Raw genomic sequence first — 27330 nt, 5'->3', positions numbered from 1 at the left:
TTGATGTGAACATAAAAGTCCTATACCGTTTTGTGATATTCGCAATAATTATCGAGATATTAATTGTAGAAAATTTGTGAATAATCATGCAGAATATGATAAGTGAGTTATAGTAGCGACGACTGCCGTCGTGCACTTATACTTTAGATCAAAGTAAACAAAAAAGTCCTCTACCATTTTCCAAATAATCATTGTTGCACGATTTTGCGTGATAATGCACTCATCTTCTTTAATTAATAATTAAAAATCTATGTGATTATTTGCAAAATGGTAAAGGACTTTTTTGTACAATTTGACGTAAAGTGTAAGTACATGACGGCAGTCGTCGCTATTATAACTCATTTACCATATCCTGCATGATCATTCACAAATTTTCTACAATTAATATCTCGATAATTATTGCGAATATCGCAAAACGGTATAGGACTTTTATGTTCACATCAACCCATTCTACGTCCCCACAAAATGCCCAGAGGAGAGTGTGAGACACCCTATATATATAGCGCTGACATGCCCCCAATGAATTCCCGTTTAGCAGAACATCTAAACTGTTGCAATGTATCATTAAACTGTTTACAAAACGCTGAGTTTTGCTGAATGCAGCCATTTCTCACTTCTGACGTTATAATACCAATATGGCCGCCCCAGAAATAGCAGGCCTTAAGACTCCTGGCTAGTCAGGCGAGAAGTCCGCGTTGACGGTGGCGACACAGCCATCAGTAGGAATAAGAACTTCGTTCATCGTATGTATAAAGCGAATTATGTATAAAGCGAATTATGTATGTATATGTGTGTATGTGTGTAACAGCTACCTAAATTTTTCCGTCCGAATCACGGCATTATTACTGACTGTAGTGCTTACATATCACACATAACACAATTGCGGAAGTGAACAAAATACTCCGGATACTGTGCTTTTTGTAATATTTTAACTATAATAGTACTTATTCTATCATATTCCGCACCGAATCTCACAGCTGATCTCCTGTCAAAATAAGCCGATTTTCACACGTATATTTAGCAGTGTTGTAAAGATCATTTCGGAAAATGAACACTATTCGAAGCATTTTACGAGTGTGTAGGATCAATTGCAAGTGTCGCTTTGTTAACATATCTTTTTATTTTGCAATGATTCGGGCGCGAAATTCGTGTGCGATTTCTCGTTTCTGATGTCATCAACTAATATGGCCGCGGTGACTAGCCAGGAGCTTTAATCCGAGCATAAGAATACCTGACATTTTTCAAACAACCACGTATAATTTAAACTAAATCTAAATTTAGATATTAAAAGAAGAAGATTGGTGAACTAGGTGAACATATGTTTTGTGTCAAATACCCTATATAGTATATTACATCCTATGTACTATGTTATGCAAAATCCAACTTCCTAATGTTCATGAAACGTATTAAAAATTAACGTAACCAATGAACCACGATGTCTAGCCTTTTTATTGACATAACTTAATAGAACAGGATATGATTGGCTATATATTGTACGCCGCCGACTTTTTACGCTTTATGGAACATAGAAAATTGAATTCCACGTAACAGAAAATACGTAACGTTTCCTATTGATTGCATGTTATGCAAAAAATACGTGAAATGAAACGCCATCCTAAGAGCCTGGATAATTATGATTTCTTACTGATTTGTCTAGTTTTTTGTTTGATTGAAAATGGTGGATCTGAAGATTATTACATAAAAAGATTTTACAACATTCTGTAGAAAAAAAATCGTTATATTTTAAGATAGGAGAAAAATATATATGGAAAAAATTAACTTCTTAGAAATTAAGATCTATTTTTATCAATAATGTTATAAATAAATGTATAAGAAAGTTTCTTTCAAAGACGAACCCCGACTCTTACTTGAAGAATTCTACACTAGTCTAAAACTAAGTTCCTTTAATCATAGTTAGGACAAAGCATGATACCGAACTAACCTGCATTCTTTTTAATCCTTTTATCATTACATGCTACAGAAAGATAGAATGATGCTTTGAGAAAACAAAACGAACTTAAGACTAAAATGACGAAGAACGTTGTAGTTTCTTTCTCTTTCATTTACTCACCCACTCTCTCTACAAATAGTGGACAATGTCCTAACTCTGATGTGAGGAACTCTACATTAGTCTATATTTAAAAAGGACTTAATTAAAGAAAGGCAGTGTATCGTAAACGAATAAGTACATTTAAAACTTGTTTCTCTCGGCCATTGAATAATGCAATACCATACCGAAAAGGCTAAACTGCTATATGCAAGTATTCCATACGATTTGTATATTCATTATCGAATATACAAATATATATTTCTTCTTTACCTGTGTCTTCAATAATTTGTACAAATCAGTTTCCATCAAACATTGAACAATATATACGTCTTTCATTTGCTCTATAGTAGGTGCTCTTAATATATCCCTTATGTCTATTATCTGTTATAAAATAGTACAATATTAATAATAAAGTAAGAATCACAAAAGAATATATTTATATGTAGGACTTACGTTCTCGTGCTTAAACCTCGTAAGAATTTTAATTTCTCTTAAAGTTCTCTGGCTATATGTTTGATGTTCGAACGGAGAAATTTTTTTAATAGCTACTTTTGTTTTCGTTATATTGTCGTAGGCAGACCTGTAAGAGAAAGTCATATAAAATGAATTTATCCGTATTTATGATTTAAATAATTAAATATTTTTAACACTTAGCATTAATTAAATCTTTTATTTTGAATACAAAGTACAAAAAGTACAAACAAGGAAAGAAAGACACGGTTGGTTATCCACCGATTTTAACGGGCATATGGTAAAATCTTTAGATCTGTTCCTTTTTAGTTGAACTAGTTTGCTTTTTTAACCGTTAAAATGAAACAAGTATATAAAGTATCTAAAAATTCGAGACAACCGTAATAGAATTTAACAAACTGAACGGAAAAGTTTCATACCATTTTACAAACAGCTACGTAAAACTTTGATTTATTAGTTAAAAAAGATTGGTGAATAATCGTGCTTGATGTAGTATAGGACGGTAAATACGATATCCGTTGTGAGCCTGTACATTAGCTCAAACTAAAAAAAAAAGTCCTTTACTATGAACTGGATGAACTGAAATCTAGTTCACTTTAATTCACTTCAACCTAGTTTTTTCAACCCATAGTTAAAGCGCCTTAAAATATTGATTTCTGAAATTTTCAGACAGAGCGATTCATATAAGCCATGTGATACATAAATTTTGAGTAGTAACACTTTCCCAACAGCTCTCGGAGCACAGTCATTATATTGCTAAGTTTGAATTTAGAAAATCAAAGATTCCATCCTAGCCAATGAGAAATGAGTATTCGGAATATCGATGTTATCAGATCTCATGGACACGAATCAAAGGTTGCAGTATATTGATAACTCAAGCCTGCAAAGAAATAATTTTTCTCAGACTCAAGAAGCAGAGTACGTGATTCCAAAGGTTTTTGACGTGCTGAAACCGAATCCGTCATCCAAATTTTCCCATCACGTCAAAACTCGGAGATGTCCTAAAAAATCTATAAAAGATGATAGTTTAATAAGTTTAATAATAATAGAATCAGTATCAAGGAAAGTCATTATTGTTACACTGTTTATGGTAAGGATCACTTATGTTCTTCAACATTAAACCGTCAAAAATCAAAACTTTTGAATTTTTTATATAAATTAGTATAAAAAAGCTTTCGATCTCTAACTTCAAGTCTATTGCTCAAATAGTAAAATCCTTTATGTGTAAATAACTTAAGTTTTCAAGCTTGCATGTATCCTTTGATCAGCTATTTTTCACCGGCCATTTTGAATTTTACTATTTGAACAATAGACGAAGTAAGAAACCTAAAGCTTTTTTATACTAATTTATGTAAAAAGTTCAGAAGCGCTGGTTTTTTTACGGTTTAATGTTGAGGAATATAAGTAATCCTTACCATAAATTGTGTAACAATAACAATCTCCGATGGTACTATTTCTATCATTTTTCCTTATTAAACTATCATCTTTTATAGACTTTTTCATGCAGAATTCGAATCCGTTGCCTAAATTAACACATAACTTACCATTTCAGAGTTACATATATTTAAAAACGCCAAAAAATAGTCATTTTAACACTTATAACCGCGATACATCGCGTTCCGGATTACGCTTGCCGGTTCGGGTTCGTAGGAGGCGGAATAATGTTGAAACAATAGAATAAACAATCAACTTAGTCGTATATTTAAAATCAGCTGCTGCGATACATTAAATCAGATATTTGATGTCGATGCCGTTGGTTTTCGGTCGATTGTATACAAGCTGTCAGAGGTTTTGTTTAGGTGATGGCTCGCGAGATGCTGTGCACGGTGCGCGGGACGCGGACGGTGTTGTTGTCGCGTCGTGAATCCGTCTGTTGACGTTCTCGGCTTCTCGCCTCTTTAATTCCGGTTAACAATTATCTTGATCAGCTGCTATGCGATGCAGCACGGTGTAATCAGTATCTCCGCGGAGCTGTATGCGGTGTATCGCCTCGGTGGCGGTACCGTGGACACAATGATGCCTTGAGTATATCAGATAGGGCAGTCAGAGGCTGCTGCGGCAATCCTTCTGTGTGCGCGGAACCTTAGTTGGCTTTGTTGCCTTAGTTGTCGAACGAGGCCGGCTCGTTCGTGCGAGATCGCGGATGCGGTCGCGGACGCGCCTATGCACCGCGAAGTGATCCCGATCTCGCTTCCTGAATGCGATCTCTAGTAATTCGGCGGCCGACTCGCGTCCTTGCGAGTCGACGTCGGTGTGATCCTGTCGCGGATCCGGATGACACGGTGTCGAAGTTGCGCTGCAACGGAGCGAGGCTTCGACGCTACGGACGTGAGTTCGCACGCTGCGACTCGATAACGGTGTGATCTCACTCGCGTTAAAGCGAGGGCGAGATCCGGTTCGCGGTGTGAAGGTCGCGTTAAACGCCTTTCCTGTGGATTGATTCCCCGGCCTTTCGGTGGCCGGGGAATCTGCTGGATTACGGTAGTTAGTTCAATGTCGGCGTCACGAATCCGTGAGCCGACGGCGGAGTGACTTCTGTCGCGTATGCGCGAACGGAAGTCTACGATGATCGGTATATGCAATCGTATCGGCGTCACGTATCCGTGAGCCGATGGCGGAGCGATTCTTGTCGCGTATTCGCGCACGAGAATCCACCAGGAACAGTATTCGGAACAGTGTCGGTATCACGTATTCGTGAACCGACGGCGGAGTGACTCCTGTCGCGTATCCGCGAACGGAAATCTGCCAGAAGCGATCTGGTTAAACAGTGTCGGTGTCACGTATGCGTGAACCGACGGCGAAGTGATTCCTGTTGCATATCCACGAATAGCAATCTGCCAGGAATGATAGTTGGAACAAGGTCGACGTCACGTATCTGTGAGTCGACGGCGGAGTGACTCCTGTCGCGTATTCACGAACAGAAATCCACCAGGAATCGATGTTCGAGAAGATGGTGCAGTAATCTTTCTCGGTATCGGAGGTTCGTATCGTATTCGGACCTCTCGGATGATCGGAATCTGATCTTGATCTAGAATTCGCGACGCTTTATATTTGCGAATCACGCTTGATTCGCTATCTACCGCGGATGTTCGGCGGCTTATTTACTCGCGCGTTTTTGCCGGGTTTCTTGTCGTGCGATGCTCTTCGGTGTCTCGGTTTTGTTCTTGTACCATTTTTTCCATAACGATCGTTGTTCGAATCGTTACACACTTTTAAGTTAGGACATCTCCAAATTATGATATGATAGAAAAATTTGGATGACGGATTCGGCTTCAGCATGTTAAAAGCCTTCGGAATTACATATTCTGTTTCTTGGGACTGAAATTTGCAGGCCTGTGTAATTTTTCGTATCTCGATGACTTTTCGATGTGTTATCTATATCAGGGCTCGGAACAGTTTGTCAATTTCGGCCGATTCTCGAGAGCTACGCCTTCTATCTACCCCTTGCCAGCGGGCCACGCAAGTGACGGTCGTGCCTCTAAACTTGGAGCCGCAACTGGCCGCGACCGTCACTTGCGTGGCCCGCCGTGCGGCAAAAGGGAGATAGAAAGTGTAGCTCCCGAGAATCGGTCGAAATTGGCAAACTGTTCCGAGCCCTGACCTATATAATGGAATGCATCTGTATATTTTATTATCGATGTAAGATAACAGTTTCTTCTATTAATAAATTCATAGTTAATTCATAGTTAAATTCATAGTTTAATTTAATTGTTGTATTATAGTTTATCGATTTTCGATATCAATTTGACATCAATTCAATTTAATTTAATCTGTATAATATCTTGCTGGAATTAAAAGAACATTTATATTTAATATGTACAAGGTGAATTATTTATAATGTTAATAACAAATTTCTCATGAAATATACATCATATGGAAAAATGTTATAGATGAAATTTGTTTGGTATTAAAGGGGATATAAGATAGTACTATCAATTATAAGTAGCGCTACTATAAGTCAAATAAAGATTAACTATATTTTTATTAAACTAAAATCCCTATTTTCATTGTTTTATGTGAAAATAAATAAAAACAAATATTTTTTATTCAAAACATTTTTTTATTAAATCTAAATTTTTTTAGATAATCGATTTTAAAGAAAGATAATTTATTTAATTATATTTTCATACCCAGTAAACAATCTGTGCGCAGACTGACGGCAGATTGGCGACAGATTCGAGCAGGATTTGTCGACAGATCCATAATCATCTGTGTCCGCAATGTGCTGCAATTTTGTCGACAGATCCTGCTAACAGAATCTATCAACAGATTGGCGGCAGATTGCGCGCAGAGCCTGCCGACAGACTCTGACGGCAGATTGTGCGCAGATCCTGTCGTTTCGTAGATTCTTCAACAATTAAATCTTTGGTAAAAAATTTTCTCATAATTTTTCATAATTACTTATAGAATGAGAGCTTTCTCATAAATACTCGTAAAATGCAATGAAAAAAAAAGTTTTTCTATATTATTTTTTCATAATTTTTAAGATTTTCTCTGGTAAGATTCGAACTTGAATCGAAACATCTTTTGGATAATTATCCGTCGCCTTAGACATTACGCCAATTCCTTACTTGATAAAAAGTGCTTTGTATTGCCCACTTAAGGTTTAAAGAAAAATCTTAGAGTTTGTTCCCCTTTTAAATCGCAAAATATAGACGAAACGTTTAACGTATAAATAATGTAAGAGACCGGCACGATAATTTAAAATTAATTTTCTACCAGGGACTGTATAGAAAATCACTGAAATAAAACAACAGATAATGATATTTTTCCATCGTGCTAATAAAATACTGTGTTTTTACATATGCGAGTTAATTTGGTCGATCTTCCAGTTCAGATTATTAAATTTTATCAAAATCGAAGCATGATATATTTTCAAATAAACCATCACAAAAAATCTTACTTATATGGCGAAACTAATATTTTGTTCGGTGCTGCTGCCTTCTGTATTTATTGCATGACGGTTAAATCGTTCAGATTTAATGACATAATGACATTTAAAAAAATAATAAGATGAGAAATTGTATGAAAAATTATGAGAACAATTTTTACCAGGGATAACATATACAGGGTGTCCCATTTTAATCAATCACCTCAAATATCTCTTGAACAGTGCATTTTAGGGAAAAAGTTTTTAGATAAAAGTTTTGGGATTTCGAGGGGGACATAAGATGATATCATTGGTTTTACCTCGAGTAGCGTCATCAAGGTCAGGATAAGGTCACTTTGAATTTTTTAAATGGAATCCCCCATTTTTCATTACATATTCTTATAGCATACCTCGAAAGCTTTCCAAAACACTATAATAAAATATTTTTTCATTAAGTATCTTTCGAGTTAAAAGGCTTCAAAGTTACAAAATTGTTGCCATTAGCATTGGTACCCAAAGTGTTTGACCGACGGCTAAAACCTCTTGAATGTTGTTCAGGAACATTTGTCAAGATCAAGGCGATTGGAGGCTGTTCCTAATATTTTCATTTCTTCAAATTTTACAGTGAAAACGAAAATAATAATTTAAAATCATGTGGAGTCCGATTGACTCTAAAGGATCATATGAAGGTCATATGATCTATGATTATTAAAGAAATTTATTAATGGAATTTCACACGTATGCTTCTTTGTGGCCCCGACGAAGCATTATGACCTTCATATGATCCTTTAGAGTCAATCGGACTCCACATGTTACCCCATGATTTTAAATTATTATTTTCGTTTTCACTGTAAAATTTGAAGAAATGAAAATATTAGAAACAACCTCCAATCGCCTTGACCTTGACAAATGTTGTCATGGCCCCGAAAACACTCAAAAGGTTTTAACCGTCGGTCAAACACTTTGGGTACCAATATTAATGGCAACAATATTGTAACTTTGAAGCCTTTTAACTCGAAAGATATTTAATGAAAAAATATTTTATTATAGTATTATGGAAAGCTCTCAAGGTACGCTATAAGAAAATGTAATAAAAAATGGGGGGGGGGTTCCTTTTAAAAAATTCAGTGACCTTATCCTGATCTTGACGACACCACTCGAGATCAAATCAATGATATCATCTTATGTCCCCCTCGAAATCCCAAAACTTGTATCTGAAACATTTTTCTCTAAAATGCACTGTTCAAGAGATATTTGAGGTGATCGATTAAAATGGAACACTTTGTATACGCCTTTAAATGGCCATTTAAACTGGCCATTTAACTGTTGTACTATTCTATGCCTGTACTCGTATTATTACTCGTACTATTATTTCGTATCATTTATTTCTCTATTATTTTTACTTTTTTATAAGAAATGTATAATACAATTTTAAAAAGTAAAAATTGTATTTTATTGTGCATATGTGTTCAATTATTGCAAAATATAATTATTTTGACTCCCGAAGTTTTATATGATGTGCATATGAAACTACCTCATTTAATAGCGTACATATAGCCCTTGATAGAATTAAATAAACTATTAAATAACCTATCTATGAAACAGAATTTGCGCACAATCTACTGTCAAAGTTTGTCGGCAGGCTCTGTGCGCAGTCTATCACCAATCTGTCTTCAGAAACTGATAAAACAGTTTCTGTGTGCAATCTGTTGCTATTCTGTCAACAGACATTGTTGACAAACTCTGCGCAAAATCTTCTCGCGCAGGTTTGGCTATCTGGATACATATCACGTATGAAATTACTAATTATTGAAAAAATTTCTAAATACATATAATAATTTTATTAAATAACATTTTAATTAAAAAATATTTGATAATAATTAAGATAATAGTAATTTCACTTTTTAAATAAGTTTTATCATTTATAGTAATTTATACTGCTTTATATGTAGGAATGTAACGATAATTCGATAATATCGAAATATCGATATATTGGTCAATATCGATAATTCATCGATAATATTTTTCTCCAATATATCGTTATTTATTTCAACGATATATTGACTATATTTTACGTATGCTCTCGTTTATCACATTCCCGTTTATTACCGTATTTGTGTTTGCCATATTCGCCATACTCGTATTTACCATGTACAGGACCGTCGAAATAAATTTGGAAAAACATCATGTAAATAAAACACAATTAAAATACAGGGAAAGCATCAATATATTCGTATGTAATTTGGTACAAAATATCAATGAATATAAAAGAATGAAATTATGCAATGTAGCCTCCATCAGCTTTCACGACCTTCTCGAGCCTGGATCTAAAGCGGCTGTAGGCATACTTGACCTCCTCCTTGTCCAAATGTGTCATCATTTTCATGATGGAGGATCTTAGGATTTAGAGCATCTTTGGTATTGTGATGCTTTGCATTGACCTTTTCCTCGATCACCTCCCATACGTAATAGTCAAAGGGTTGCATACGTAATAGTCGAGATTAGAGGGAGACCAGCGGTAGGGCAAATTGTTGTAAAATCAGGTCTGAGTTTTCCTTGCCTTATGAACTAGTACCGAGTCTTACTGGAACATATATTGTCTTCCAACGGCTATTTTACCCATCTAGGACTTTACAACCATCTCTAGCACATTGACCATCTCTAGCACCGTCGGCGTTCACCTTCAGACCCTCCTCGAAGAAATGGGGTATCATGACATTATCAAATCGCTTTTTGTGTATTGCCCGGTCAGCAGTAACCTTCTCTTTATTGTCGGACTCTTTGAACTTCTTAGCTATGACATAAACTTGCGTCTTTTTGTAGCCAAACCATGCAATTATTTTCGCAAGCGATTTGCCGACGCAAAGCGTTTCAAGTATCACCGTCCTCCGCTCATATTCTCAGCTCATTACTGGTTGTCAATTGTTCGGTGATTGTCTCTTGAATGACCTTATCATGACGTGCCACAAACGCGATATGCATTCAAAATCTACGCCGACATCGTCGTTATAAGTAAACAAATTTCCGGATTTATGTCGACGGCTCTATATATTCGTATTCGTATCGTTCCATTATCGTATTCTCGTTTACCTCAACCCATGCAATTAAACAGTTTTTCGAAAGTTAAAGTATTTTTTTACGGTTTCCTTTTAACGGAATAGATGCTGAGACGCGTGTACTTGGTACCTTTTCTTCCTCTTTTTGAAAAAGGTAATTTTGTTGGAATTTTACATCTTTTTTACACACACATGTGTGTGTGTATTGCATAGCATATTCGCACAAGGCGAAAGTATGTTCACAGGCGCCACTTAGTTTTTGACTTGTATGTTTTAACAACGACGAAATTCCTAAGACGTAAAAGTTGGCGATTTCATACTTTTAGTTAAAATATCTCAGTTCACAGGACATGTAAGACAAAAATAAGAACAGTTTTCTTATGTAATATAAACTCAAGGAATCAAGCCCACCCAAAACCTCGTCACTTCAGCTGTTATGACAAAAATAATAATCTTACCTACGATCAACTAGATGCTCCATGTAAATATACACGGCCGCTCTCGCGGCCCGTGTGCATCGCTTAGCTTAACGCGTGCTTAACTTAGCGCGCCATAGAAGCCCCGGAGACGAAACCAATTTTTTGGCAGCTCCCAGGTTCTTGAACACGTTTCGCAACGCGCTGGGGGGAGAGGTTTCATTATAGGAGGAGGGCATATTAGGTGGCAGAAGAACGCCGTGCGTTCGAGACTTGCGTATATTTTCGTTCCAGAGAGAAAGAAATATCGAGAGCGCGGTTTGCCAAGACTCGAACACGTGTTTTTCGCTTGCCGGACGACTGCTCTAAACCACTGAGCTACCTGACGCTACACGCTCACGACATTCTCCTCTCCCTAGATAACGCTCAGAGATGCCGTTCAGAAGCGACATCTATGACGCGATCCCGAGCGCACGGCGACTACAGAGAGAAACATTGGCAGTCTCTCAAAGTCCAAGGTTACTATCCTTTAAGATTTGCTGTCCATGTATGCTCCACCGTTCCGATGCTGTTCATGTATGCTTCCCTCTTCATCCGGTGCAAATTATAGAAAAAGTTCCAAGGTCGACACCAATTTTTTGGCAGCCCCCGCGAGTTTGGACACGTTTCGCAACGCGTCGAGGAGGACTGCACCATAGAAACAAGAAGGTGTACTAGGTGACGGCGGAACGCGAGACATTACCGTGTCTTTTCCGAAATCGATACCTCATACTCGACATCAAATCGAGATCAATTTGATCAATTTCCTACTGAACATATATTGTAACTTTTTTCTATTTGTATTATTTTTATTCTTATTGATACGTTTAGTTATTTTTAACATCTTTAATTATTTTAACCCTTTCAGTCACGCAATTCAGGGAATGTAGCAATCATCATATAAAGGATAGTTTTTTAGGTTTTTGGGGTCGCTGAATCTAAATCTGGATTCAGACTACAGAAAAAATCAAATTCAAGATCAAGATCAAAAATCAAAATCAAAATGGCGAATCAAAGACGGCGGATCAGAAAATTGACTGTTGCGAAATTTGATAAATCAAAAATGATTTGATAGATTTTTAGGGTCGCTGAATACAAATCTGGGATCAGGCCAAAAAAGAATAAAATCTAAGATAGCGGATCCAAGATAGCGGATCAGACAATTAACAGTTTTGTGAAATCTGATAAATTAAAGATGGTTTCATAGGTTTTTAGGGTTGCTGAGTTCAAATAAGAGATCCGATAAACAAAAATCAAATTCAAGATAGTGAATTATCGTAAAATTTTTGAGTTTCAACAGTATTACCTAGCCCTAATAAATCCGCTTTTTTGAATTGTTGAAATTTATTGGCAGGTTCGCAATCAGAAAAAATAAATAGCTCCAAAGGATATGATATAAAAGAATATATAATTACGGTAATAATCACTTTTCATATTTTCGGATTGCCATATTGAATCCGCTATTTTTTTTTTTTTTTGACCGGTTCGCATTCAGAAAAACAGGAATAATAACAGTGACGAAAACGAAAGATCTCACAAAAAACAGGATTATTACAAAAATAGTCATTTTTTATATTTTCGACCCGCCATATTGAATTCGCCATTTTGAATTTCAGACATTTTAAATTGTCGGCAGAATCGTATTCGGGAAAATATGGAGATCAATTTTGAAAACAAAAAATTGGATGCAAAAATAACTAGGTGATCGCAAAAATAATCACTTTTTTGTACCGGTCGACATATTGGATCCGCCATTTTGAATGCAGATAATCTAATGGCCAATTCGAACTCAGTGACCCCAAAAATATCAGCGAAAATAATTTATAGTATTAAAAATAAATGATTCAAAGCAGTAGTAATTGGCTGATTACAAAAATAATCACTTTTTTGTAGTACTGGTCGCCACATTGGATCCGCCATTTTGAATTTTGTAAATTTATTGGTGAATTTGAATTCAGCGACCTCAAGAACATTAAAAACAATAATTTGTAGTAAATGTTTATTATAGAAATTAGCCATAAACGAATTAAATTTGAAAAAACATTTTTTTGTATGAATTTATTTATAAGAAATAAAAATTATTAGACATTCATAAAATATGTACTGCGTTTTAAAGTTTGAACCTTTTTCTATCTGAAAATGCAAAAAACTCCATGAGTTCACTTTGAAAACAAAAGATACGATGAAAAAAAGACCAAAAAGGTGTTCTTTATAAAGGACACTGTGACTGAAAGGGTTAATACATATATATAAATATATTTAACGATTATATAGATGACGATAAGTACATCTTTTTAAAAAGATTCCAAAAGATGTAAACTACATATCCAAAATTTTATTATAAAATCTTAAGTTGAGAGAAAGAGAAAAATTATGTTAAAGATGAAGACATTATAATTAAAAATATCATGTTAAATTTAAAAAATTATATCAGAATGCTGCGTCAACCAAAAGTGAAAAGTTAATGGTTAATGTTAAAGTTATATGGTTAATGTTAAAACTTAAACGTGAATGACGTATTTTATTAAAAAAAAAAAAAAAATTATAGAGAAAAAGAAAGAGATACATAAAGTGTATTAAATTTAAATATCAAAACTCGGGAGCGTGTGGGAAATTGGTAAACTACCCAAACATATAAACAAAAAACAAGAAAAAATATGAAATGAACATAAAATATGAAATATAAAAAAATATGAAATGTATGAACAATATATAAGAATGTAAAGTACAACGTAAAAACAAGCAAATCTCTAAAGAACAACTTTTTTTACCCAATAAACACCAAATAACATTAGGTTGTTGCAAAAGCTCATGAAATTTTTTTTGCAATTTTTCTTTATTCATATCAAATAAATGGTTACTATATTTAATCAAAATATTGACCGTCTGAATCTATGATTTTTGCCATCTGTGTCTTCCTCCTGATTCCTCCTTCTTCCTTCCTAATTCCACCAGATATACAAAACTTTATGGATGTTACGTTGTGGCGTTAATGTAGATGATTGACCAGTCCACCCAATGTTTTTGCCTCTTAGGATTGTCGTAATAAATCCATTTTTCATCATCCGTAACAATGTTACAAAATTTTTTTTCTGCTTAACCAACAGTGAAAGGCAAATGTTGTACCGATTTTGAATCGTAAGTTTGGATAATTTGTGTGGAACCCATTTTCTAAACTTCTGAATCTTACCCATTACATTTAAATGACAAGCAATTGTTGAGTAGTCAACTCCTAGTTTTCCTGCAAGCTCAGGTGTTGATTAGGCATCGTCTTTACGAAGCAATTCTTCCAACCTAAATCTCATGAACTTTTGCAACAACCTAATACGTTATGTTATGTAACAGTTATTTTGTTGTGTGGAACGTTATAATATCGATGTTGTGTTATATTTAACGTTTACCAGGTAAACAAACATGTTTTTTAGAGGTTTCATATTTTATACTTATATTTATTTCATTACACTTATATTTATTTTACACTTATTTATTCATATTTTATTTAACCTTTTAACTGCGGGAGTAGTCGATATATCAACCACCAAGAGGGGATGACAAAAATCAATATTTAATAGTTTACAGGGCTAAATATCATAAAAATATGCGTTACAAACATTCCTGGAGGACTCCTTGACCTTGAAAAACGACTTTGAAGGTCAAATTTTTAGTTACTCGATATTTGTGATATAGGAGTCTATTTTTACGTATTTTTTGTCCTGAATACGATAAAAATAGTGCCGAGTGTCAATTATAGCATTTTCAAGGTCATTCCACGGTCAAACTGTCAAATTTTTTATATTTGCGTTATAAGTCTTTATTTCTATGTAATTTTTTGCGCTGAGTACGAAAAAAATTGATTCAGTCTCGACAAGAGTAAGCTTCAAGATTATTTCAAGGTCACTATCTCAAAACTTGAGTCTTTCGAACTTTTTGATGTTGCTGGCATTTCGGAGGCTTGTGTGTTGAGGAGCATGGTGAACTGAGGAAAGATAGTGGATAGTCTTTTCATCTTAGGTCCTTTTACACCAGTATTGGAAAAAATTTCCAGGTGGTTCATATACTCCCCTAAAGAACCTCCCCCTCCTAGTTACTATCGACATATCCTGCAAGATTTTCCCATCGATTTCTACACTTCACTTATTGTCAGATATCTCTAGTACTGGTATTCTGATCTCTGCAGGTCACTTTGAAGGTGACGCGAACTCAGGTTTCAAGACGTTGTATCAGGTACGTTTTACTATTCATTGCAGATCTCCTAAAGATCGTTCTTATTATCTTTCGTCAATCTTGCTTGTATATATTTTTATCGTTTTCTTTTGAGATAATTTTGTTACCTTCTATAATTTTGTTTACTATCTCACAGTATTTAGTACTTCTAAACTATTGACTTTATATTCCCGTTGCATAATTCATTGCATAATTCATTGCATAATTTATTGCATAATTTATTGTATACTTCAGTATAATGGACGGAAACGTTTGGAGTAGTGGTGAGTCTGAGCCAGAGGAATCGGTCTCAGATAATGAACAAAGTGATGAGGCTGAATTGAGTGACGACGATTATGATCCGAATCAAATATATGAGGACGCGTATTTTTACCCATCAGTAAAAGATTTCAACGGCGTCTCTGAAATCAATCCGATTGTTACAATAGATGGGAATAGATCTATTGATTATTCCAATTATTTCTTTGATTCTTCACTGCTTGAAATGATTGTTGAGGAAACAAATCGTTATGAAACTCAAAATCCTGGAGTTAAAAGTCGTCATATGAAAGCATGGAGTCTTCTTACAAAGGAAGAATTAGAAAAATTTCTGGGGCTTTCAATTCTAATGGGCCACGTTCGAAAAGGCGAATTACAAAGTTATTGGTCTACAGATCCTCTATTACAAACTCCAATTTTTCGACAAATGATGACTCGAAATCGATACATTCAAATTCTGCGATATTTACATTTTCATGACAACACACAAGAAGAAAATCATTCTTTAGTGAAAATGCTGGCAGTAGTAAACCACTTACGCAGAAAGTTCCGTGTAGTTCTTATTCCAGGGAAAAAATTGTGCATAGACGAAAGTCTTATGTTATGAAAGGGTAGGCTTCGATTCAAGCAGTACATTCCGTTGAAAAGTTTTGGCATAAAACTTTTTGAATTAGTAGACTGCGAGACTGGTTTTGTATTGGGCTTCATTATTTACACTGGTGCAGACACGGATTATGAAAAATTCGGTTTAGGGATTACTGGCGATATTGTTGCTCACTTCTTACAACCTTACTTTTATAAGGGTCATGTTGTGTACATTGACAACTGGTACACATCTCCAACTTTGGCAGATTTTTTACATGACCGTGATACAGGAATGTGTGGGACCGTCAAGGCGAACAGAAAGGGAATGCCAAAGCTGGACACCAAGTTAAAACGTGGCGAAATTCAAGTCGCTCATTCTGATGTATGGATGGCAATGAAGTGGGAGGACAAGCGTAGCGTTCGCATGCTTACAACTGTGCATGAAGCTGAATACTGTGCAACCGGAAAGAAAGATCACGTGACAAAAGAAGATATAATGAAGCCAACGTGTGTCTACGACTACAATCTAAACATGGGTGGAGTTGATAACGTTGATAGGCAGTTATCTATTACAGAATCAGTGCGAAAATCCATGAAGTGGTATCGCAAATTATTTTTCCACCTTACTGATCTATGCCTGTCCAATGCTCATGCTTTGTATAAAATGAGAAATAAACACATATCGTTTCCGGAATTTCGATTACACATTGTCAGATCACTGTTAAAACTTGAGCCTAATGAAGAAGTTCAGCGCTTAGTTAGTCCTCCAACTCGCTTACTTGGTCGTCATTTCCCGAGGCATGATACAAGTCGAAGGTGCCATTTGTGCTCGTTGCGTAAAACCACACGTCGAACGGTGTACATGTGCCCCATTTGCAATGTTCCATACACGCGCAACTTTACCATAAAATCAAGCCCTTTGACGTGAGAGGCAAGGGGACTCACGATAATCAAGCACCCCGATGTGAGAGGCAAGGGGATTCACGGTAATCAAGCACCCCAAAGGAATCATATTTTCGCCACGTCCACGTCGTTGATTCTGGGTCACGCTAAGAGCGAAAGGAGGAGTGTTTCTTTTATCGAATCGAATCCTTTATTCAATCTTGAAACAATGATTATTCAGGCTTCATTTATATGTTCATTCAACCTTCCTTCATTCCTCTATTCAGCTTTTTATTCATCTCTGAACCACTCTTGACTCACAATTCATTCACAGTTCATTCAACTTTGATTTATCCTTTCATTCACTTCTATAATAATCCTTGAATTAGTTTAGAGTCAGCCTTCTCTCGACCTTCATACAACCTAGTGCCAGTCTTTTCATTCATTCATTCAGCCACGTGTAAGCGACGAGTAAGCCACGAGTTAGCCGTGAGTCTTCACTTAGAGTTCATTCAAACTTTATTCATTCTTTCATTCAGTCTTGATAGACTCTTTATTCATCCTTTCACTCAATCTTGAGTCAGCCTTCATTCGATTTTCATTCAACAGTCATTCTTTCCTTCATTGAACTTTGGTTCCCTTTTCTTCCGTTTATTCATCCTTGAGTCAGTCATGAATCAGCCATGAGTCAGCCATGAGTCAGTCATGAGTCAGCCATGAGTCAGTCATGAGTCAGCCATGGGTTAGTCATCAGTCAGCCATGGGTTAGTCTTTATTCGTTCCTTCATACATCCTTGAATGAGCTTAAGTAAGCCTTTATTCAATTATCTTTCATCTCTTCATTCATCTTTTCATTCTTGAGTCAGCTATGAGTCAGTTATGAGTCAGCCTTGAATAAGCCTTGACTAAGTCTTGAGTCATCTTAGACTAGGTTAAGCCAGCCTTGAAACAGCTAAATATTTTAGTCAAATGACAGTCATATAGCGGAATATTTTTTCGAAAATCATTTTTGCATAATATTGTTATAAACAATGTAACATTTTATCGTAATTTTCATAGTTTTTCATCTACTGAGATATGTAATATTCATTTTTAGTCCCTCTGATGTAGTTTGAATAGCTTAAAAAACTTAAAAAAAAATTTAACTTCAATTTTTGCCATCCCTGCGGGACTGGTCGATATATCGACCAGCAGTCAAGTAGGCGACTTTACATAGAAAGTTTATCAATTTTATGGATAAATTTCATGTAAATTAGGATATCGATTTAAAGGAAAAATCCCCCGCAGCTAAAAGGTTAAAGGTACATTCTAGTTTGTTGAGTTCAAAACATCGAATTTTTGTTTGTTTGCTATCTTTAATATCTTTAAATGTGTAGAATATTGAGTTAAAACCATTTAAATGAATTCTCAAAATTATAAAATTCATAAACAATATAAATCATGCACGCAAAGGCTAATTTCGCTTCTTTTTCAACAGATTAGAGAAGACTCCAATAATTTCTATTTATCGACCAACGATCAAATCCGCTATGACTACAAACTTTTTCGAACCTATTTCGGAAATTTTCATATAAGGAACGCTTATAAATAACTGAAATCTCGAGTTACATCGCAGCTTCCATTTTCAACGAAGGTTTCAATCGTTTTGAAAATAATGGAGACCATGAGAATAAAAATTGGGCCATACGTTCAAGAGTACGCAGAGGCACGTGATGCAGAGCGCATAAAGCAAGCTGACTGTCTCACAACCTACAAGTCCCGCGAGGAAAGAAAAGAATCGGCTCGGAGACAAAAGAATCTAGACAAATCGTAATAATTCGAGAAAACAGAGGGTCTATTGTAGTCCTGGAGCGTCAGGTAGCTTAGTGGATTAGAACAGTTGTCCGGCAAGCGAAAGACCCGAGTTCAAGTCCCGGTCTAGCAAATCATGCTCTCGATATTTTTCTCACTCTGGAACGCAGAGAAACGCATTCTGGAAAAGATACGCAGGTCCCGAACGCACGGCATCCCACCGCCACCTAATACGCCTTCTTCCTTCTATGGTGGAACCCCCCTCGGCGCGTTGCAAAACGTGTCCAAGCAGCCGGGGACTGCCAAAAAATTAGTATCAACCCCAGGACTTTTTCTATAATTTGCACCGGATGAGGAATGGCAACAGTGGGGACGGGCATACAAGGACAGCAGATTTTAAAGGATAGCAATCTTTAACTTTGAGAGACTGACAGCTGCACCATTTGGTACAGTAACAATGTTTCTTTCTGTAGTCGCCGTGGATTCTGCGCTCGGGATCGTGTTAAAGATGTCGCTTCCGAACGGTATTATTTAGGTAGAGGAGAATGTCGTGAGCGTAGAACGTCAAATAACTCAGTGGTTTAGAGCAGTAGTCCGGAAAGCGAAAGACCCGGGTTCGAGTCCCAGCCTAGCAAACCGCGCTCTCAATATTTTTCTCTCTTTCTGGAACGAAAAGATACGCAGGTCTCGAATGCACGACGTCCCGTCGCCAATTAGTACGGTCTCCTCCTTCTATGGTCCAGGAATAGGTGATTAAGTATAAGTACCAAAATTTTAGCGAAAATTATCCCGATAGTAAAGTTGAGACTTCAAACCTGTTTTTCTCCAAACCACATTTTTTTAACTAGCGTGAATGATTGTAGACGAACCGTACAATCAAATCACCTGTTTTTCTTTCCTCTTGTAGAAAATACTTCTTTCTTCGGACAACAATTATTACGATATCAATAGTTTTTTTTAGCGCAACAAAAACGGCCAAAATTTTAGGCATAAAATCGACATTTTTTTCAAACAGCCATCACTTTGTCAATTTACAATATAAATTGTTTATTGTAGTCTACTCTGTGCGGACACTTCTAATGATCGTAACAAGTTTGGGTTTTCTTAATTCAGATGATTTTGACGACCTGGAGGAATCACACAGCGAGGTACCGGATTTTTGAAGGCCCATCTGCTGCGTGCTATTGGAGCTATTTACGTTTGTACAAAACAATGTGGACCTGATTTTTTTATCAAAATATTAATAAATATTGAGAAAAAAGCCCGATTTAAGAAAATGTAACCAACTGCCCAAAAAAATTTCTAAAAAATGTCTTTTCACTATAAACCAGAATATACCCTTAATGAGAGAATTATTCAAAATATTGGTCTTTTGCAGTAATGTAAATCTAATACTGACAGTTTGCATTGCAATCAGACATTATTTTGATGATATCTGGTAACTGCAGCTATGATTCTGTTTCTCAGTTGCTCTTTTGAGTCTCTTGAATTGGCAACGAACAACTTTTTGCTTCAAAGCTTTTCACATGAAGAAATCCATAGTTGCCAAATCGGGTGATTGGGATGACCAAAATACTGGTCCTTCATGATTAACTCATCTTTGTAGATAATCCTGTCCAGACAGATGCGAATAGCTGTAAAGAACTGGATATGTATCTAGCTAGGATCACATTTCAATACAGTGTTTTGATTGCTGCAATTATTATGGTAGAACTACTTGAACTTAACTGAGCAGAAATTATCTATAATGATAAACTGGACGTGGAGGATTAGTACCTTGGTTACCTCGATCACCCGATTTGACATAGACATCTTCGTGTAACAAGCAAAAAGTTTATTCCTTGCCAATCGACTAAAGAGTAACCAAAACCGAAATCGAAAAGAGTAACCGAATCGTAGTTGCAGTGCATCAACATATCACCAGAACAGTATCTGGCTGCAATACAAACTGTCATTGCTAGATGCAATGTTTGCATTGTTGCAAAAAACAATCTTTTATTAGGTAAAATAGAAATAAGTGTAAATAAATAAATGAATGTAATGAAATAAATATATATGTAACAATAAATATTTTTTATTTCTTTGCAATTTTCTTTAAAATGAAGCAAAAACAATCAAACCTTTAAAAGAATTTTTTATTAGTTTAACAATCCCCACATGCTCCCGAAATTTTGACATTTAAATTTGGGATACTCGATAAACTGCAAACATACGTAAGCCAAACATAAATAAATCTCATGGTTTTTACAAATTACAGTAATTTTTGCAACTCGTATAATTTTGATTTGTTAACTAAAGAAACTTGATTAAATTTATATTAACATAAGTAACTGTAATATTTGTATTAATGCAAATTTAATCAATTCAGGATTAAAAATCCTCCAAACAGATCATATATTATATCAAGAGACGCGGTAACGTCTCGCGCCAAGTGAACGCACGAAGCGAGGAACGGCGTGAGACCGGCCACGTATAACTTACACCGACCAACTAGTCCAGCATAGGCAATATTTCTTGGCTAATTAAACAAATTTCTGGATAGGCTCTATCAATTCTTTGGGGTCGATTTGTTTAATAAATATATCTTTATATTTGTCCTACATAGTTTATGAGAGGAGATATTTTAGTGAAAAGTCCGAAATAGCAAAATTTATAATTAAGAAACGTTCTATAAATGTCCATCTCAGCCTTTCTCCGTCAAAGGCACCACTCAGCAGCGCAGTCAGCGAGGCATGGACCTAAGATTGTCAAATTTAAAAGTATAAATTACCGAACATTTTCTCTTTGATAACAAAATCTAACCGGACAAACCGGACAGTAATATTATGTATAAAACAAGTTCACAAAATAGACAATTTAGTAAGAAATTACAATGTCGTTTTCCAAACACTATTTTAAAACAAATTGGTTGAATAAAATAATACAAAAATTACTATTGTTTATAAAATATATTATATTATTGAAAATAAAATAAAATTTTTTATACATATGAAATTTACAATGTTTTATATACATATGAAATTCGTTGTAAAGGTTTTGTTAAAATATTTAAAACGTTTAATAACGTTTATTAAAATGAAAAATTTTAACATTTGTTAAAATATAAAATATATAAAATATAATTTAATATAACATTAGTTATAGTCCAAGTCTATTTTACTTTTTTCTTAGCTGACTCATTTTTAATAAATTTGAGATTCTGTAACAAATTATTTGATAATTAGTTACAGAACATAGTCTTAAAGGTCATCTTCAATCGCCAAGACCTTGATATAAGATGTTAAAAGTAAAAGTGATAGCTGAAAGTGACAGAGAGCTGCTCTGTTTTTCGGTGATGTCAATTTAAATTTTAGAAAAAACCGACTTACATAACTTTTGCTTTCAACGACTTATACGTGTTCCAAATCAGTACCCTAACCTCTACACATATCAAGACCAAGGTCATCGCTGCTATGTCTCTTAATATAAATAATTCACAATTACCTTTCACCGTGAAACAAAAAACAAAACAATACCGAGTCACAGATTGAAATAACTGACTGATTATATTGTAATTATTATTAGACTTATGCAACATGTCAATCACCAGAATTCAGATCTCAGTATAATATATCTTAATATAATATATTTTTTCTAGCTTAATATAACATATTTTTTCTCGTTCCAAACGCCTACTAGCGGAGTGCTTCTAGAATCGACAAACGGTTTACTAAAGGTACGTTCCACTTAACGAGAGCATTTAAGTGGAAAACCCTAGATGGCACTGCTTCTCATAGTGCATGATCATTAATAGACGCTTGGAATAAAGAAACATCACTGAAATTCAAACTTAGCTTATAAATTTTTCTCTTTATGATATAAATTACATTTTATTAATTGGATGTACTTAAAAACCGAATATATGACATTTGGTTTGACTAGTCAATCGGACACTAGACAAAACTAACAGTTCGGGCCAAAACCGAACAGTTGGCAACCCTACATGGACCACATGGTTAGGTCGTGCACATATTGGTGTCAAGAAACGCGATAGTATCTCGCGCAAAACAAAGCAAGAGTCGCGCAAGTAAGAGGGAGAATGTCATCCTCTCCTTCTCGCTCTCACTCGCTGACGCGACGTCTTTTAAAACAGCGAGTGAAAGAGAGAAGAAGAGAATGATATTCTCGTCCTCACTCGCCGTTTCAAAGCAACTGAGCGCTCGCATCGTACGTATAAGCCAACTGTCTATAGAGAAGAAATACAGTAGTATCTTCTGTTAAATTGATACGCATGTCTCGTAAAATTATAATTATTTATGAAACTTACGTCAAATTTGTGTGTGTTTAATAGATATTCAATCATTTATGAAAAAGATGTGATATCCGAACTGTTCGCGATTCGAATCGCGGTTTCGTCGCCGGTTCTTTCTGCGAGCACGAGATCGAAGCCACGTGCTCTTCACGTGAGCACGCCGGATCTCGGCGCGAACCGCTCTACCGACTACTTCGACGTGTCAGGTTGTTCGCTGCCGTTACCATAGCGACAAAGACCGAAACAATGATTTCGCGAATTAACGGCCGGCACGCGCCGAGGAACCTCGCGAGCTTCTTTATAAATCTCCTTTTAAAGAGATGTTTGAGATCGACGATCTAACGCTTCTGTAACATCTAATCCGCGAGTGCCAGAGCACTACCAAAAAACCGATATATGCGGCCGCTTAGCAGCAGTCGCGGAGCACTCTTCTTGCAGTCATCGTAGTGGCAGGCAATTGGAATAGCCAACAGGTAGTGGAGCGATCTCAGAGCTCGAATTTCTTTCGTGGACGTCTCATTTTGGATAGTCGGATCCTCCTCGTATTTAGGCCGACTATCGTTCTCAATTCGTTGCGTACCGAAAGATTCAAATCCGCTGTATGGTGATTTCGCCGCTCCGCTTCGCGGCTTTTTGCTCCGATCGCGCTTGTACTCTCGCGTTCCGGATTCAATCTCGGAACATCATGTTCACGCGGCCACCTGCTCTCGCGGCAACACATCTGTTCATATCTTAATTTTAACGATCTATCGCTGCGAAATCCGTTCTCTCTCCGTACGCAGGAGTGCTCTGTCGGTTCCGCGCGACATCGCGTCGACGGCTCTCGCTCTCGTTAAGTGCATCAGTTATTTGTGAACCGATTCCATGCCATCTTTCATATAGTGCGTGTTAACGACGTTCCATCGAGTCTCGACGATCGATCGCATAATAGAGTCCGAGATCACCGCGTTTGAAGATCTCTGTCAGCCGGATATCTGCTAGATACCTCCACAAGATCTCCGTAGTCAATTCTGTAACCCGAAGAGTGACTCACGGAAAATTTCCGTTTCCGATCGTCGATCGCATTGAGCTCGCGGATTGTTTTGTGACTCTGATATTGAGCTATAAGGTGTAGTAAAAAGAAATCCATTATTTTTCCAATAGATGGCTTTAGTAATGTGTATCTCGCGTTGTATAAGTGCGATCGGTTTATCGGCTAGATGGCGTTAGGAAGATAAGATTTCGTACTAAAAAAACTTCTCAGACAGTTTTGTGATTGTTTGACTCAATATTGTTTGAGCGCGCGTCAAAGATGGACACCAGCAAAGAGAAAATACGCCATATTTTACAGTTTTTCTTCGATAAAGGCGAAAACGCAAGCCAGGCGGCTGAAAATGTGAATAGTGTTTATAGTCCTGATACTGTAACAGCCAATCACGCGCAATTTTTGTTTCGTCGATTCCGTTCCGGTAATTTTGATGTCAAAGATGCACCACGCTCTGGGAGGCCAATTGTCGAAAATGTCGATAAAATAATGGAAATCGTCGAGTCCGACCGTCATGTAAGCACTGTTTCGATTGACCAGGAGCTAAACATTGCACAAAAAACCGTTTGAAACCACTTGAATAAGGTTGGATACAGAAAGAAGCTCGATGTAAGGGTGCCACACGAGTTAACGCAAAAAAACCTCATGGACCGAATTTCCATCTGCGAATCGCTGCTGAATCGCAACAAAATTGACCCATTTCTGCAGCGGATGGTGACTGGTGATGAAAAGTGGGTCACTTACGACAACGTCAAGCGAAAACGGTCGTGATCGAAACGCGGTGAGCCGGCGCAAACGGTAAACGTAAATGTAACGCCGTTACTTTTTCGTTACTGATACGAAAAAGTAACGGCGTTACCAAATCGTTACCAAAAAAAAGTAACGAAATAGTAACGTCGTTACAAGTAACGCATTAATTCCCAACCCTGTGAAAAATTCACCTCAAGAGAAGCTTGTGAAAATCGACTGTCCCAGTTTTTTGCCAATAGGGACAAGGGTTTCTATGAGAGAGGCATAATAAAATTACTTTCAAAATGGCAACAAGTTATCGAAAAAAACGGTGCATATTTGACCTAAATCGGATCATTCTAACTATGCTAAATAAAGCCTTCAATTTCATGCAAAAATAATGGATTTCTTTTTATTACACCTTATATTAATAAAGAAAGGGTTCAACGAACAAGCGCCGTCGCCCGTTCCTCACGTCCTCACGACACCTCGAGCGAGGCAGACCCGGCGTTTTCGGATCGCTGTCTTTAGCAAAGCAAATCCGATACACGAACAAACCAACCTTTTTTTAAAAAAAAATGTGAAAAGAGACACCAAGTTCACGCGCTTGCTTGCACGAGTGGAATTATACGAAAATTAATGTTTCTATATAAAATATTTTATTTGTAAAATAACATTTTATTTGTAAAATTTAAAAATGTTAATAAGAAATATTATTGTTTAAACTTCTATTTTTTTTTTACAAAAAACATGATATCAGGTAGTTAGACCAAGTGAAAATAATTCATGTGTTTCCCTACATGAATAGAATTATATAAAAGCAAATATGTTCCTATATTTATATAAAAGTTCATATAATTATATAAAAGTTCATATAATTATATAAAAGTTCATATAATTATATAAAAACAAATATTTCACATACTTTCAGGAAACATAAATCTAAAGACGTTAAAACATAATATTATTTAAATTTCTATTTTCTACAAAAGGGATGTTAAAAGATAATTAGATCAAACGAAAATACCATTGCATATATAACAGCTTCGTGTATATTCACACTATATGTGGTAACTATTAACTTCTTTTTATTGGAAACCATGTAAAAATTAAGATAAAATAAAATTAAGAGTCACACAAAAAATACTTAGCGTGTCCGTGTCGCAATAAAGTGCATTGAACTTTACAAATTAATATACAAAATATTAGGTAGTTGCACATGAAATCGCTCGTTGGCAATAGATGGCGTTAGATACACTATTTCTTTGAATGGAAAGCTGGCAATACACATGATGACAGGTCTATAGAGTCCCGCCAAAACGCCATAGATGACATTTGTGCGACGCGTTAACATGATCTATTTTGGTTGTGTTTACTATAGCAAGTTTTGTTCAAAATAAGTCACATTTGCAGGAAGTTATGCTCCATTATTTCCTGGCAAAGAAATCGCCTGCGGAAACGCATCGTTTGCTAGAAGAAGTATATGCCGAACATGCTCCATCGAATACAACGTGCAAAGAGTGGTTTCGCCGCTTCCAAAATGGTGATTTCTCTATGGACAACAAGGAAAACCACCCAAAAAATTTGAGGACACGGAATTGGACACATTATTGGACGAAGACTCGAGTTAAATGCTGATGGAGTTGTCCAAAGCCTTAAATGTGGACAAATCAACAGTTTCCAGACAACTACAGACGCTGGGACGTGGGGTGTATATCAGTTGGACACGGGGCAATTGGACACAGTCCAATCACAAGTCGCTGTTCCAAGGGACCCTACAAATGTCTCTAATCACACGGTGCTGTGATTGGCTGTGTCCAAATGCACCGTGTCCAAGTGCACCGCTCCCGGGACGTGCACAAGCAAGGAAATTAGGTACCCCACATATTGAAGGAACGAGACATTGAACGCCGGAAAACCATTTGTGAACTGCTGCTTGAACGACAACAACGAAAGGGTTTTCTCCGAAAACCGATCGAATCGTGACTGAAGATGAGAAATGGATCTCTATTTCGACAATCCGAAGCGAAAAGCAGCATGGGTACGTCCCGGAGAACCAGGTCCGTCGACGTCAAAGAGAAACATTCACGCCAGTAAGGTCATGTTCTGTATCTAATGGGATCAGAGGGGTGTCGTATATTACGAGTAGCTAAAACCGTCGGAAACCAGCACTGGGGATCGTTCTCGACTACAACTGATCCGTTTGAAGCGAGCTTTGCACGAGAAGAGGCCGGAATGGGAGAATTGCCATGACAAATTGATTTTGCAGCATGACAATGCCAGGTCGCAGGTTGCTCAACCAATCAAAAAGTATTTAGAAGGAGTAAACTGGGAAATCCTACCCCACCCGTTATATTTCTCTAGACACCCCTCCCTCCGATTACCATTTGTTCCGGCCGATGCAGTCAGCGCTTACGGCACTGCACTTCACCTCGTACGAAGGAGTCAAAAAATGACTAGATGACTGGATTGCCTCCAAAGAACCTGAATTCTTTCTACGTGGAATCCGATTGTTGGCCGAAAGATGAGCCAAGATTCTGTTCCGATGGGCAATACTTTGAATAAACCAGTTCGTCGATTTGCTATTAAACCACTGTCTTTTCTTTCGCACAAAAATGGGCGGTTTCACATGCAACCACCTATT

The 27330-nt window shown here is 36.4% G+C and overlaps 1 protein-coding gene across 1 annotated transcript in view; it reads right to left on the bottom strand.

Moving 5' to 3' along the window:
• LOC116853389 (mitogen-activated protein kinase 1) overlaps positions 1-27330 on the bottom strand; it is a 97935-nt gene that overhangs the window by 60326 nt on the left and 10279 nt on the right. The window contains exons 2-3 of the mRNA XM_032834456.1: positions 2504-2630; positions 2321-2431 (exon numbers count right to left, since the gene is read on the bottom strand). Of these exons, the coding sequence (XP_032690347.1) occupies positions 2321-2431; positions 2504-2630 (238 nt within the window). The remainder of the gene's footprint in view (positions 1-2320; positions 2432-2503; positions 2631-27330) is intronic.

Source organism: Odontomachus brunneus, unplaced genomic scaffold (genome assembly GCF_010583005.1).
Source record: "Odontomachus brunneus isolate Ranch 3 - 2012 unplaced genomic scaffold, Obru_v1 Obru_scaffold_312, whole genome shotgun sequence".
Classification (NCBI taxonomy): Eukaryota; Metazoa; Arthropoda; class Insecta; order Hymenoptera; family Formicidae; genus Odontomachus; species Odontomachus brunneus.
Note: the sequence above shows the minus strand (reverse complement) of the source record. Positions and strands in the feature narration are given on the sequence as shown.